At 40.6% G+C, this 13380-nt stretch overlaps 1 protein-coding gene across 1 annotated transcript in view; it reads right to left on the reverse strand.

The window, feature by feature from the left end:
- Positions 1 to 603: 603 nt before the first annotated feature.
- The window catches only part of LOC122041125 (alpha-L-fucosidase 2-like), a 29451-nt gene continuing 16674 nt past the window's right edge, over positions 604 to 13380 (reverse strand). The window contains exons 5-10 of the mRNA XM_042600725.1: positions 13081 to 13239; positions 12716 to 12940; positions 12525 to 12626; positions 12305 to 12440; positions 1181 to 1376; positions 604 to 1072 (exon numbers count right to left, since the gene is read on the reverse strand). Coding sequence (XP_042456659.1) covers positions 751 to 1072; positions 1181 to 1376; positions 12305 to 12440; positions 12525 to 12626; positions 12716 to 12940; positions 13081 to 13239 — 1140 coding nt within the window. The 3' untranslated portion in view covers positions 604 to 750. The remainder of the gene's footprint in view (positions 1073 to 1180; positions 1377 to 12304; positions 12441 to 12524; positions 12627 to 12715; positions 12941 to 13080; positions 13240 to 13380) is intronic.

A 13380-nucleotide genomic window follows, 5' to 3' on the forward strand; every position in this document is an offset into this window, starting at 1 on the left:
ATAGTATTTTTTTTTTATGATATGAAAATATACATATTATTCAGTGCTACTATACTGAATGGTGATTAAATTATTAGTTAATTTAAATTTATATGTAAAATAATATCATATGTGGTGTTGAGTATCAACGGTATATATATATAATCTAATACCGACCGATTGTATCTTATCTGATGATGTATAAAATCATAATCCTACTAATTATGTTTGTAACTATAGTACCTAGTCCGTAATACTATGTAATCTATTAGTAAAAATTTAGATGCATGTAATTAAAGTCACTGATTTAGTTAGTTTTGGCTATAAGATGACCTCCTAGTCATTTAATGGCTAGCTATAAGTTGACATATGTTTTTTTCATTATTCATCACAAGAGCACCCCTCCAATATTTTATTTCAAGTATTCCAGCGCTATTATAGCACTACACTCAGTTGTGCCCCATAAGAGTCAATCTTGACTAAATTACTTCAACTTGATCAAAATTACAACTCATAAAATATTTTAATAACAAAATATTATTTACTAACTTATTAAAAATTGCTCAACTTTAATCAAAATCATTTCAACTTAATCAAAAAATTTTAAATACTGTTAAGCAACCATAAATCAAAATAACATCATCATTAACCTATAATTGCCAACCAAATATGTCATGTCATGAGTAGAGGAGGCAGAAATATAATCCTACTACTGTATTGTAGATTTGGTGTGACTCAATTTTCTGACTCCACCTTAAACTAATCCCAAAATCACATAATCGTTTCCTCTCCAAGAGGGTATGTCTTCAAGCATTTGAGATGCTTGTTGAGCCTATAGATTTTGCCACGATAGAGTGTTACAGTCATCACCCGTCCCTCGTAATGCAATTGCCTGATGGAATTCTGATTCTTAATCCAAAACCAGGTCTCATGCAGCTCCCCCTCCTTCCAGCAGATGTTAACAATCATACCACCTCGAGCCTTCAATCCTCTAACGTAACCAGTTGGCCACTTGTTTTGCGGGAGCGCAGGAAGTAAATACAAGTCTTGATCTGTGCTTTGTACTAGCATCTCAGCGATTGCAGCTGGGAGACTGAAAAATGGATCCACATACATTTGTTGAATAAGAGAATTCTTGCTGTCAAGTTGAAACACTTACTGAACTTGGAAATATCAAATAGTGATACAAAATAGTGTGTACCCAAAATTTGCATCAATCTGGAATGGAGGGTGTGCAGTGAACAAGTTACTGTAGAATCCTCCTTCGTAATCAGCTTCATGATCAGGATCAACCAATACGATCAGCTGCTTCATCAACTTGTATGCGTGTTCACTGTTGCGAAGGCGAGCCTGTAAAGCCATTTTCCATGTGGTGGACCACCCAGGACCAGCATCACCTGAGACAGCAAAGCTTAGTCCGAAGAAATTGAAGATGATGTGATATTTTACGAAGTGAAACAGAACCAAAAGCCTATTAGGTCATATTAGAGCCAGCTAGCGAGTAATGAGAGACATCAATGTGAGACCACTATGGGCCTTACGTCGATATCTTCCAAGCATAATTTTGAATCCATTCTACCAGAGATGATCACAAAATCTAGCATGGGTCCTATGTTCTAATAAGTAATAAATGATTATCGGGCTTATTGAGCTGTAATGTTCCATTTAGTTCATGGTACGGAATTGAGAAGGAACAAAATAGTTAATCCTTAGATACGGCTCCGACAAGCAATTAAACGTAATATTATTAGTATCAACCCTAAGAGTCAATCATAAATTGATTGACTTAGAACATATTATATTAAATGTATCAATAAAAAAAGGTAATGTTTTGATTATTATATTTGCTTCATGTTTGTGCTAACTGAATAAATATAATAATACTCTAAAATATATTCCTACTCAAGTGTTAATAAACAAAAACAATATTAATGCGTTGAGACTAGCATGTAGGTCAACTGATGATTGGATCTAACAAGTCATGGATATAAGGTATCAATTTGACACATAAGTATATATTAGAGAATATGTACTGAATTGACCCGTCATGAGAAGTTTCATAGATCGTTATATAAGTGTCATAAATATTTTCGTAGTGACTATTAGTATAAATAGTCCTTAGACCTGAAGTCACTACGATTTCCTACATAAGCAATTGTGTACTTTGACATTGACAAGCTTTAACAAGGTAGACTATACGTTCACTAGGTATGTAATGAGCTATGTAGGTCCCTTGATTGAATAGGACTACTAAAATGCATGGTCATGCTCAAATAAGTCAATATGAGATATTATACTTACTTGATTAAGTGAGTCTACTGAGAGATCAAGAAACACATAGATTAATGAGAGGATGGCACGGTCTATGCTTCATGAATCACTCTAAATGTCAAGGACAAAAGGAATGAGTTATACGAGATAATAGTCACAAACAGGTTAGGTCGGATCTCGACATTCTCGTCACTTGGATAGTAATAATACATTCCTAGATGTTGCTCATTGCTTGTGCATCTAAAATAGTTTTAGAAACACTTCCAATGTTACGAGAACCTAATAGGTCACACACAGAGCATGTTGGATTTTGGACTTATTAGATTAATGGGTTAATCCAATTAGATCTTACCGGTTTATTGGTTTAATGAATTACTCCAATATTCTTGTTCTTTCTTTTAAGCCCAACCCAAAAAGAAGTCCACTACAAGAAACCCTAATGGTTAGATTTTCTTTTTGATCTTTAGCTTAAATAGTCATCTCTTTAAAAAAGGTAAGAAGGTGAAGAGTTAGCTTCTTCTTTGATTGCCACCTTAAATAGTCATCTCTTTAAAGAGGAAAAGAAGGTGAAGAGTTAACAAGAAGGTGAAGAATTAGCTTCTTCTTAGATTGTCACCTTAAATAGTTATCTCTAACAAGAAGGAAAAGGTGTGTGAGACTCTCCAAATTTCTAAGTTCGTGAGACGAACGAAAAACATGCTCATGTGAATACCAAAGAGGTGCAGACACTCTAATCGCGCTTAGATCGGCCAGACTAGTAGTCTTGTAAGGGTTGTTCACGCATCAAAGGTAACAATCTTATTCGCGGAGTAGTTACAAAAGCAATTTTGCATTCGCATGGATCTTTGGAGGGATCAATTTCCGTTACATTTTTAATTTATTTTTTGCTATAGATCCCAACAAATATGTATTCTTTATCCCAACAAATATGTATTCTTGTCCCCCCCAAAGGTCGAGATATGTATTTAAATGGAGGTCAAAGTTAAGATGAACATTACCTATCCCGACTGACCGTGATAGGAGAAGCAAAATTCTGATCAATCGGCATATGGCTTGCCCAATCCTGTCGATCGGACCTTGCCCAGTTGACTCCCCATAGATCTGTCCGATCGGGCTTCGCCTAGTCAAAGCGTCACTCCCGATCGAGTGTTCCTAGGTCGGATGTTCCTCTCTCCTACAGACGACATATCCATTGGTCCTCTCGGCCGTGTGTTAACCGGTCGAAGATAACCTTTTGACCGGTTATGCGACACCCAAATCGGCTATAAGATGCCTCACTACAGACTCTGGTCCTAGCTGGTCAAGATAATCAGAAGTCTACCCAGTAAATCAACTCAAGCCGGCAGGAGGCGCACCCCATCACCTCAACTGGATTTCGCCAACCAAAGATAGGCTCATTATGTCGATTGGGTGGGCCTTTTTACCCCATTGATCCGACGCTCTCTTTTCTTGGACAAGCCCCAATCCGCATCCGTAAACAATATGACATTAATACACTGGGAAGAAGTCAACAATTAATACACTAGAAAGATAAAGAATTAGTGAAAGTAATATAAAAGGGACTTCACACACTAAAGGGAAAGGAGGGATTTTCTTTCTCTTATCTGAGAGCACTCCACTATTCATCTTCTTTGTATATTTCTCCATTTTCTCTTCGTCTCTTACTTGAGTGTCGGAGTAGCAACGTCGGAACATCCCAGTGTCATTCTAACCCTCCTCTTCTGTCTTTGTTTATCTTCAAGTGCTCTAGGTGACAGTGATTTCTCCCCTCGATCTCCCTCTCCTTATGGTTCCAACGACAGCAGTCAACACATCTGTCAGTTCACCGGTGGATCACCCTCCAAGGGTCTTGCCACAAGATCAAATTGACGTCGTCTGTGGGAATGTATACCTAAACCAAGATACTCAGATGGATGACACTGGAATAGCCGCCGCCATCGCCATAGCGTAGGACGACTTGGACTGAATTGTGACTACCGCGATAAGAGGTGTATTGGAGTAGCAACAAGTAACTCTCGTGGACCTTACGCCTCGACTGGAATTCCTCAAGTCCCTCAACCAACGCTGGCACAGCCAACCGATGTACCCTAAATTCCGATCAGTAATCCTGCTGGAATTTATGTTCGTGAAGCGTACTCCGAATCTTTAACTAGAAACACACCGACCCAAGAACCCACTTAGGGCAAAGTGTCGTCTGTCAAATGACCGAAGAGCTATAATAGTTCTCCTATTTACCAAAGCATTCTAGAAGATCTGTTGTCGCGTCATTATCGACCACCGATGATCAGCGAATATAGTGGTATTACCAATCTGGAAGACCACATATGCAAGTTTAAAAATGCTGCCTTATTGTATCAATATTCTGATGGCGTGAAGTGTCAAGTGCTTCTGACCCCTCTCGGGCTCGGCTTAGAGGTGGTTCACCCGACTCCCTGTAACCTTTTGTTCGCTCGTTCGAAGACTTTAGAACAGTATTCTTACATCATTTTGTTAGTAGTTGGAGGTATCACAAGACGTCGTTGAATTTATTCACTCTCAAACAGAAGTCTACGGAAACTTTGAAGATTATATTCAACGTTTTAATAGGATGGATCAAGATGTTCCTTCGGCGACTTCTGAGATATTGATGAGTGTCTTTTTGTAAGGCTTAGTAAAAGGGGACTTCTTTAGATCCCTGATAAGAAAACCCTTAATTAGTTTTGACGATCTACTTGGTCGGTCGGTCAAATATGTGAATGTAGAAGAAGTCCAATTGGCTCAGAGGAAGGATCTTGGAGTTCCGAGTGCTCCCATCCCTCACTCGAAGCGGAAGGCATCCCCTCTTCCGTTGTGATCCAAAGAATCTCATCCAAATTATCACTAGCCAATGGATCGCCAAGGGGAAAAGTCGATTCAGACTGTAGAAGTTGTTGCTCAATCGAACCACAACTCCCGTCAGTGGCTCCCTAAGACGATGGACTGTTTCTGTACTTATCACCAATCAGGGGATCATGCAACCAAGGAATGCTATAGTTATGCTAGCCACATTCAAAGGGATGTCAATCAGAGCCTACTTAATCAAAGACATCGTTCTCCCGAACCTTATCATCCCACTACTTCTCGAACGGGATCACCGCGATAACAAAGATTACCGATCGAATAGGCATGCTCGGATGCCTCCCAAGCGGCAACAAAAAGCATCGAAGCCTCTAAGAGAAAATAGTAAAGAAAAAGACAAAGGCAAGGACAAAGCCGAGGGCCCCATCAAGTGAACTGTTGACATGATTTTCGAAGAACTAACCGACGGAGATTCAAATCGGACCCGAAAAATCCACACTCACCGATTGGAAAATTATTCAATCGGGGCTAGTCGAGACCTAAGAGATGGTCCCTCCGTAAGCTTCGGGCTGGAAGACTTCGAAGGAGTTGAGGCCCCTCACAAGAATGCCTTGGTAATCCAAACTTTGATAGCTAATTATAATATGAAAAAGGTCTTTGTAGATACAGGCAACTCAATCAACATCATCTTCAAAAAGGCTCTTGATCAAATGCAAGTTGATGATGAGGAGTTACAATCCATGGCCACTCCTTTATTCAGCTTCACGAGGCATCAAGTGCAACCACTTGACCAACTCTACCTCTCTCTATCACTCGAAGAACTTCTGGAGAGGACTAGACGGATGCCTTTTATGGTGGTAGATATATCTTCCTCTTACAATGCTATATTGGGAAGACCGGTGTTAAATGCTTTCCGAGTAGTAGTTTCCACATTTCATCAGAAGATTAAGTTCCAGTGGATGATTAGGTAACGAAAGTCAAGGGAGACCATTTAGCTTTCAAGAAGTGCTATGTTGGCATTGTCTGAACTAACTCCCGTAAAGTTCCAAAAGTTCAGAAAACATTGCAAGTTGTTTTTGATGTTCCTATCACCCGAGCGATATAAGATGAAAAATCTTACAGACCAAAAGAAAAGTAGGAAGACGCCCAAATTCATCTCGAAAATAAGACCACCCGGATAGCTACAGATCTTCACCCTGACTTAGAACAAAAGTTGGTGGTTTGTTTCTCCACAAACCATTACGTCTTCGCCTAGTCGACAAAAGCAATCACCGACGTTTCTCCAACTCTGATGATGCACCGATTTAACGTTCTTCTTAATTCCCGGCCGATCAAGCAAAAACAAAGACATTTCGAGGTAGATCAAGATAAGATAATCCAAGCGGAGGTTACTAAGATCTTGGAGGCCAACCACATTCGGGAAGTATAATTCCCAACCTGGCTCGCTAACATTGTCTTAGTTTCTAAGCCTGGAGGAAAATGGAGGGTGTGTATTGATTTTCGGGATCTCAACAAAATTTGCCCGAAGAATTGTTATCCCCTCCCTCACGTCGATTACCTGGTGGATTCTACCTCTCAATATGAGTTCATTTGTATATTGGATGCTTACCAGGACTATCATCAAGTCCCTCTAGCCCAGACGATCAAGAAAAGGTTAATTTTGTCATGGTAGATAGAACTTTTTATTATAATGTTATATTGTTCATCCTGAAAAATGCAGGAGTTACTTATCAACGGCTAATAGATCAGATGTTTAGGCACCAGATCGAGAGGAATGTGAAAGTCTATGTTGTGATATTCTCATCAAGACCGGGGGATTTAATGACCAATATTGAAGAAAAGTGCAGCACCTTGAGGAAGTACGGGCTCAAACTAAACCTGATTAAATGTCTTTTTGGCATAAAAAACAAGTGTTCCCTCGAATGAGAAATTGAAGCCAACCCGGAGAAGGTTCAAGTGCTCTAAAAGATGTCCCCTCCGTGCAATCTCCGAGAAGCATAAAGATTGGTCGGTCGTATTACAACACTTTCTTGATTTATCTCCCGATCGGTTGACCGCGGAGTCGTCCATACTTCAAAATTCTTCGCAAACCTTTTAAATTTACGTGGAACGAAAAATGTGATCAAGCCTTCACTGAGATCAACGAGTATTTGTCCGGCCTGCCAACCCTCTTCAAGCTAGTTGCTGGTGAAAATTATTATTATATTTATCAGCAGCTAAGCAGGTGATTGGCTTGACCATACTACGAGAAAAGGGTAGCACACAATAATACCCTTATTTCATTAGCCATTTATTGAAAAATGCAGAGAGTTGGTATTCTACTTTGGAAAAGCTAGCCTTTCGATTAGTCATAACTACTCGGCAATTAAGGCCCTCTGTCTCATCCAATTATCATTCTCACCAATAGCCATTTGGGGCATTTATTAATGAACCTAGAGGCCTCTGATGGCTAATTAAGTAGACAATAAAACTTAGTGAATATGACATTTAATATCAACCCTGAACGACTATCAAAGCTCAAGCTCTGGCAGATTTCATAGCAGAGGCAACTAATCCCGACTCAGAAGGCACTTGGAAGATATATGTGGATGACTCCACCTGACAGACTAGTGGGGCTGGGATATTATTGATCTCTCCTTGAGAGAATGTTTTACGGCTGACTTCCAATAATGAGGCCCAGTATGAAGCCTTACTCGTCGGTCTTCAAGCGATTAAGCATATGTGCCCTTCTGGAGTCATGATCCACTCAAATTCACAATTGGCTTCTCAACAAATAGAAGGGAGCTTTGAAATAAAAAATGATTGGTTGAAACGTATGCAGAAGCCTTCACTTGATTGAGAGACGATTTTCAGAAAAAGACTCTCCAAAAAATACCCCAGTCTGATAATTTGAAGGCTTATAAGCTTGCCAAAATGACAAATGTCTTAGCCACTTGGACTCTTGATAACTCAATCTCTCACACAATATTCATTACTCATATTGACAAGGAAGTCGACAGAGAAGAACCCGCCAATGGGAGAACTCTCATTTCTTTCCTCCAACATAGCATTTTGCTTACCGATTCAAACCAAGCTCAGTTATTAATAGCTCGGTTATTAAAGAGAAGGGTCCCTCGGTTCACAATTATCGGCGATCATCTATACCAACGAGCCTTCTCTCGTCCCCTTCTTAAGTGTCTAGGGTCTGATGACACTGATTATGCCATGCGAAAAATTCATGAAGACATCTGCAGCAATCATATACTCGGAAGGTTTTGCTGGTAGGTTATTTTTGGCTAAGCCTATAAGTTGATACCACCAAATTTATAGTTGTGTGTGACCATTGCCAAAAGCATCAACATCTTTCCCATCGTCCGACAAAGCTTCTCAAAACACATATGGTCTCCTATTCCCTTTGATCAATGGGGGATGGATATAGTGGGACCTTTCCTGACCGGGTTGCAACAAAAGAAATATCTTTTAATTATTGTTGACTATTTTTCCAAGTAGATCAAGGCCGAAGCTTTAGCTCAGATAATTGAAGAAGCAATGATGAAAGTTTTATAGCAAAATATTATTTGTCAATTCGGAATTCCACACAAGTTAGTATCTGATAACGATCGGCAATTTCAAGACCGCAAGCTCAAGGAACGGTGCGAAGGGTTTGGCATTCAGCAAACCTTCATATCAGTAGTTTACCTCTAAAGTAATGGACAAGCAGAAGTGGCCAACCAGGAGATCATCCGCGCCCTCAAAGTCAAACTAGACCATGTGAAAGGCAAATGGGTTGAAAAACTATCGAGTATCCTCTGGGCATATCGGACAACCCCGAGAGAAAGCACCGGTCAGACTCCTCAGTTTATGGAGGAGAGGTCGTAGTTCTATTGAGGTGGGAGAAGAATCCGTTCAGCGGCATATCTATGAGGATGAAAACAATGCTCATTGTCGCCTTCTCGACCTCGATCTCGTAACCGAAGTTAGAGAGAGAGCTACCACTCAACTTATGGCCTATCGACGAAGGATGAAGCAAACGTACAACAAAAGAGTCATTTCCAAGTCATTCCAAGTAGGCGATTTCGTATGGCAAAAAGTCAAATCGATCGGCGACATCAACAAGCTTGAGCCACAATAGGGAAGTCCATGTCGGGTCATCTACAAGCTAAACTTCGAGAAGCTATTATCTTCAAGATCTGAATGGAAAGAAACTAGATCAACCACGGAATGCCAACCACTTATAGCCCTATAGGACCTAATAAGTATCATTATATTTTGATTTTGCTCTTCACTCCAACTATCATGTACATACACTTTTGTAATGAAAAAGCTCAGGGTTGATCGACACTCCATCTCGGGTGAATGAAACTCCACTAACCAAAGGTCCGAAAGGGTTCAACCTTAAAAGAAGTTAACCAAAGGTCCAAAAGGGCTCATCCTCCCCGAGCGGGAGCTAATAAAGTCAACTGATAAAGATCCGAAAAGGCTCAGCCTTCCTAAGCGAAAGCTAACCCAAGGTCTAAAAGGGATCAACTTCCCCAAGCGGGAGCTAAGTCAATTGATAAACGTCTAAAAGGGCTCAGCCTTCAGAGTGGAAGCTAACCAAAGGTTGGAAAGGGCTCAACCTCCCCAAATGGGAGTCCTAAGTGGAAGCTAATCAAAGGTTCGAAAGGGTTCAACCTCTCTAAACTGGAGCTAATAAAGTCAACTGATAAAGGTCCGAAAAGGCTCAGCCTTCCCGAGCGAAAGCTAACCAAATGTCTGAAAGGGCTTAGCCTCCCCGAGCGGGAGCTAATAAAGTCAACTGATAAAAGCCTAAAAGGGCTTAGCCTCCCCGAACGGGAGCTAACCAAAGGTCCAAAAGAGCTCAGCCTTCCCGAACGGAAGCTAACCAAAGATCCGAAAGGGCTTAACCTCCTCGAACAGGAGCTAATAAAGTCAACTGATAGAGGTCCGAAAGGGCTTAGTATCCCCGAATAGGAGCTAACCAAAAAGTCTGAAAGGGTTAAGCATCTCCAAGCAGGAGCTAAACCAAAATCACAAGCATTTCGCGATCAGAACATCTCAACGATTCTCAATCGGTAAGCCTCTAATGGCCACCCGGTTGGGCTCTCTCTAAAGTCTAAATTTCTCCCAAGTATTTCAAAATCGGAACAGCTTAATGATTTTCAATCGCCACACCCCTAATGGCCACTCGGTCGGGCCCTCATCGGATGCTCACATTGAATAGGTTACACCTCCCGATCACTACATACACAAAAACGAAAAAGTAGTTTCATTTCTACAACATAGGTCCTCTCGGTCAATTATAGAGAAAACAACAGTCACCCTTAATTTATCTACCTTATTCGAGTCGGGCAAGTCCCCCCACACCTTCTACGGGTCGGGGAAGTCCAAGGAGGTATCGAGCGGAAGATACCCGACCTAAACAAACTTCCATATTTGGGCGCCCAATAGATCAAAATATTCCTAGAAATCATCCCTGAATTTTGCCCACCGCTCTCCCACCCACATAGCATCATTGAGGTGACCGTTGACTAACTCGACTCATCTAGTCAGTCGGACTTCCACCTCCTTTGACTGGACTTGACGGGAAGGAGCCTCCACTGTAGGTCCCTTGTGGGCCAACTAGAGGGGAGGCTGAATAGCCTGCAAATCAAATTACAACTTTCTTCTGCTTCATTCTTAGCAAAGACCAACACGCATTTAAACAACATAAAAAGAAAAGAGACACGAGCAATTTACTTGGTTACAACTGGGAAGATTGTTAATCCAAGGCATTGAAAAATACTAACAAACTCTTTCAACAAAGATGGAGAAGCCTCTTACAGCAATTAAGCACAAATAGTAAAGAACCAGTAGATCTAGAGATTACGAACGAGTGTTGCACTGAACTTCTAGGACCAGGGCTCTATTAATAGTCTACTGGTTGAATTCATCCGTTGGCTGGCGTAACAGCTCCAGGCGCCTGGAGCAGGTCCGAGCACCCTTCTAGGACCAGGGCTCTATTAATAGTCTACTGGTTGAATTCATCCGTTGGCTGGCGTAACAGCTCCAGGCGCCTGGAGCAGGTCCGGGCACCCCCAACAATGCATCTTATCTACTTCACAATGGCTCTTCAACGGTTCAGTGATAACTTTTTATCTCAACCAGGCCCTTGGACCTAGGGATGTAAACGAGCCGAACCGAGCCGAACAGTATTAAGCTCGAGCTCGGCTCGTTTAAGTTATATTCAGGCTCGAGCTCGGCTCGAGCTCGAATCGAGCTTTTATCACAAGGCTTTAGCTTGGCTCGTTTTAGAATTATCAAGCTCGCGAACAGTTCGAGCTCGGCTCGTTATTAGCTCGATTATCAAAGTTAACGAGCCGAACTCGTTAAGCGAGCTCGGGCTCGTTTTCGGGCTCATTTAGAGTTCATTTTTGGCTCGTTTTTTGGCTCATTTTAAAGCTCATTTTAAGGCTCGTTTGGTTTGCTCAATTTACCTAATTTGCTCAACTAATCTTAGTCCCCCTGCGCACCAGAGCTGCTCCGTACTAGTTCACCCAATTTGCTTGACCCACCCTCTCCATGCTCATGAGACCACTCATCAAAACAGTACACTTTCACAACAAAGCAATGGAGGAAGGGCTAAGCAGCTACTTGAGGGGGATCTAAGTCTGGTCTTTCTTCCTCCATGTAAGAATCTAATTATCATGGAGACGAACAACTACTATAACATCAAAACTTTCTACTTAATGGAATTCAAGTCTCACACTAATTCAATGTCCTTGGAGAATAACAGCGAGAAAAACTACTGCTGCTGGGAGTTCATGGTCGAGGAGCTCTGAAGCAGCTTGTTCATTGAGGAGCCGACATTGGGCATCCCTGGATATCAATTTATAAAATAGGAGTAACTTAACTCAAAATTTCAGTCATCACCTAACTAGTACTTCCATTATTTAGGTCAATTTTGGTCCTAAAATCATCTAAGGTATGGATTGCAATCTCACAACCATACTTGGAAGTTCATAAGCGATAAAATAGCTATTCCTGCAAACTAAGCACTCCATAAGTGGTGTCTAACTGATAAGGTTTGACTGATAGTCACAATTGTTATTATATTCTACTTCCATCCATATAGTTACAAACCTTTAAGTTCAAGTCAATTATAGCAATTTATCAACAAGAACGACAATAAATGATGAAGTATAACTTTATATGTTGACCATGTGTAAATTAAGAATTAAGTTATTTGTAATTCTATCAGTGTTTAATTTATGTGAACCTCTTTTGTAAAGGCTGTTAGAAGCAGCTTTGCACAACTCAGGTGTTTGTTCTATTGTTATTGTATGACCAGGGAAAAGACCAAATAAGTGTGAAACATGCCGATGATGGACATCTGGATCCTCGAAATCTTGTGCCTGCAATATCAAGAATACCATGGTCGATGAAATAATGGAGTTACTAAAACCTGATGAAAGCAATTTAACTAGACATCCACTTGCCCATTCCATGATTGTGCCATCTCTAGCAATTCTAGTCGGGGGTAGCTGTGAAAGTGACTTCACAATCTGCTGGATGAATTCACTATCTGAATTCCCCAATATCTATTGAGAAAAATGCATGAATTTAGAAAATTAAAAAAAACAAAGAAATAGAATTTTGAGTTCAAATCAATTCAAAGTCATAGAGAAACCTCTGCAGAAGAGACGACTGCCAGAAAGACTTCCTTGATGATGGCAATGTCCATGGTCGATGAATAGCTAACACTAGCAGTCTTACCATCTGGAGCAATAAAAGAATGTTCTGGAGAAGTAGAAGGATTTGTTTCCAGATATCTTCCACGACCCTTGATCAACCAGTCCAAGAGAAATGAAGCACATTCTTTCATAAGAGGGAATGCTGTCTGTTGTAAAAACACCTACAGATTGATACAAAAGTTGGTAAATCCAAGTCAAGCATCAAATCTGCTTATGTTTTTTAGTTGGTAAAGAAGCTAAATTCATCTCGCTTGTTAAATGAAATAATGATAACATGGATTTTACAAATTTGTGAACTTACTTTATCCATTGAGAACCTGTAATGTTCCCACAGATGTGTGCAAATCCAAGCCCCACCCATCGGCCAGAAAGCCCAAACAGGATCACCACGATCAGGAGATGATTTTGCCCATATGTCTGTGACTTGATGAGCCACCCAACCATCAGCTTGGTAATTGACCTACACAAATAGCTACATGTTAGCAACATGTAACAAAGAATCTTTTGGGGGTGAAAGTGGCCCATAATATTCAGGAACATGTTTCATTTTTAAAGTTACTAATGATATTGCAAGGAGTATACATAAACGTCAAGTCATTGA

This window comes from Zingiber officinale, chromosome 2A, assembly GCF_018446385.1.
Source record: "Zingiber officinale cultivar Zhangliang chromosome 2A, Zo_v1.1, whole genome shotgun sequence".
NCBI classification, from domain to species: Eukaryota; Viridiplantae; Streptophyta; class Magnoliopsida; order Zingiberales; family Zingiberaceae; genus Zingiber; species Zingiber officinale.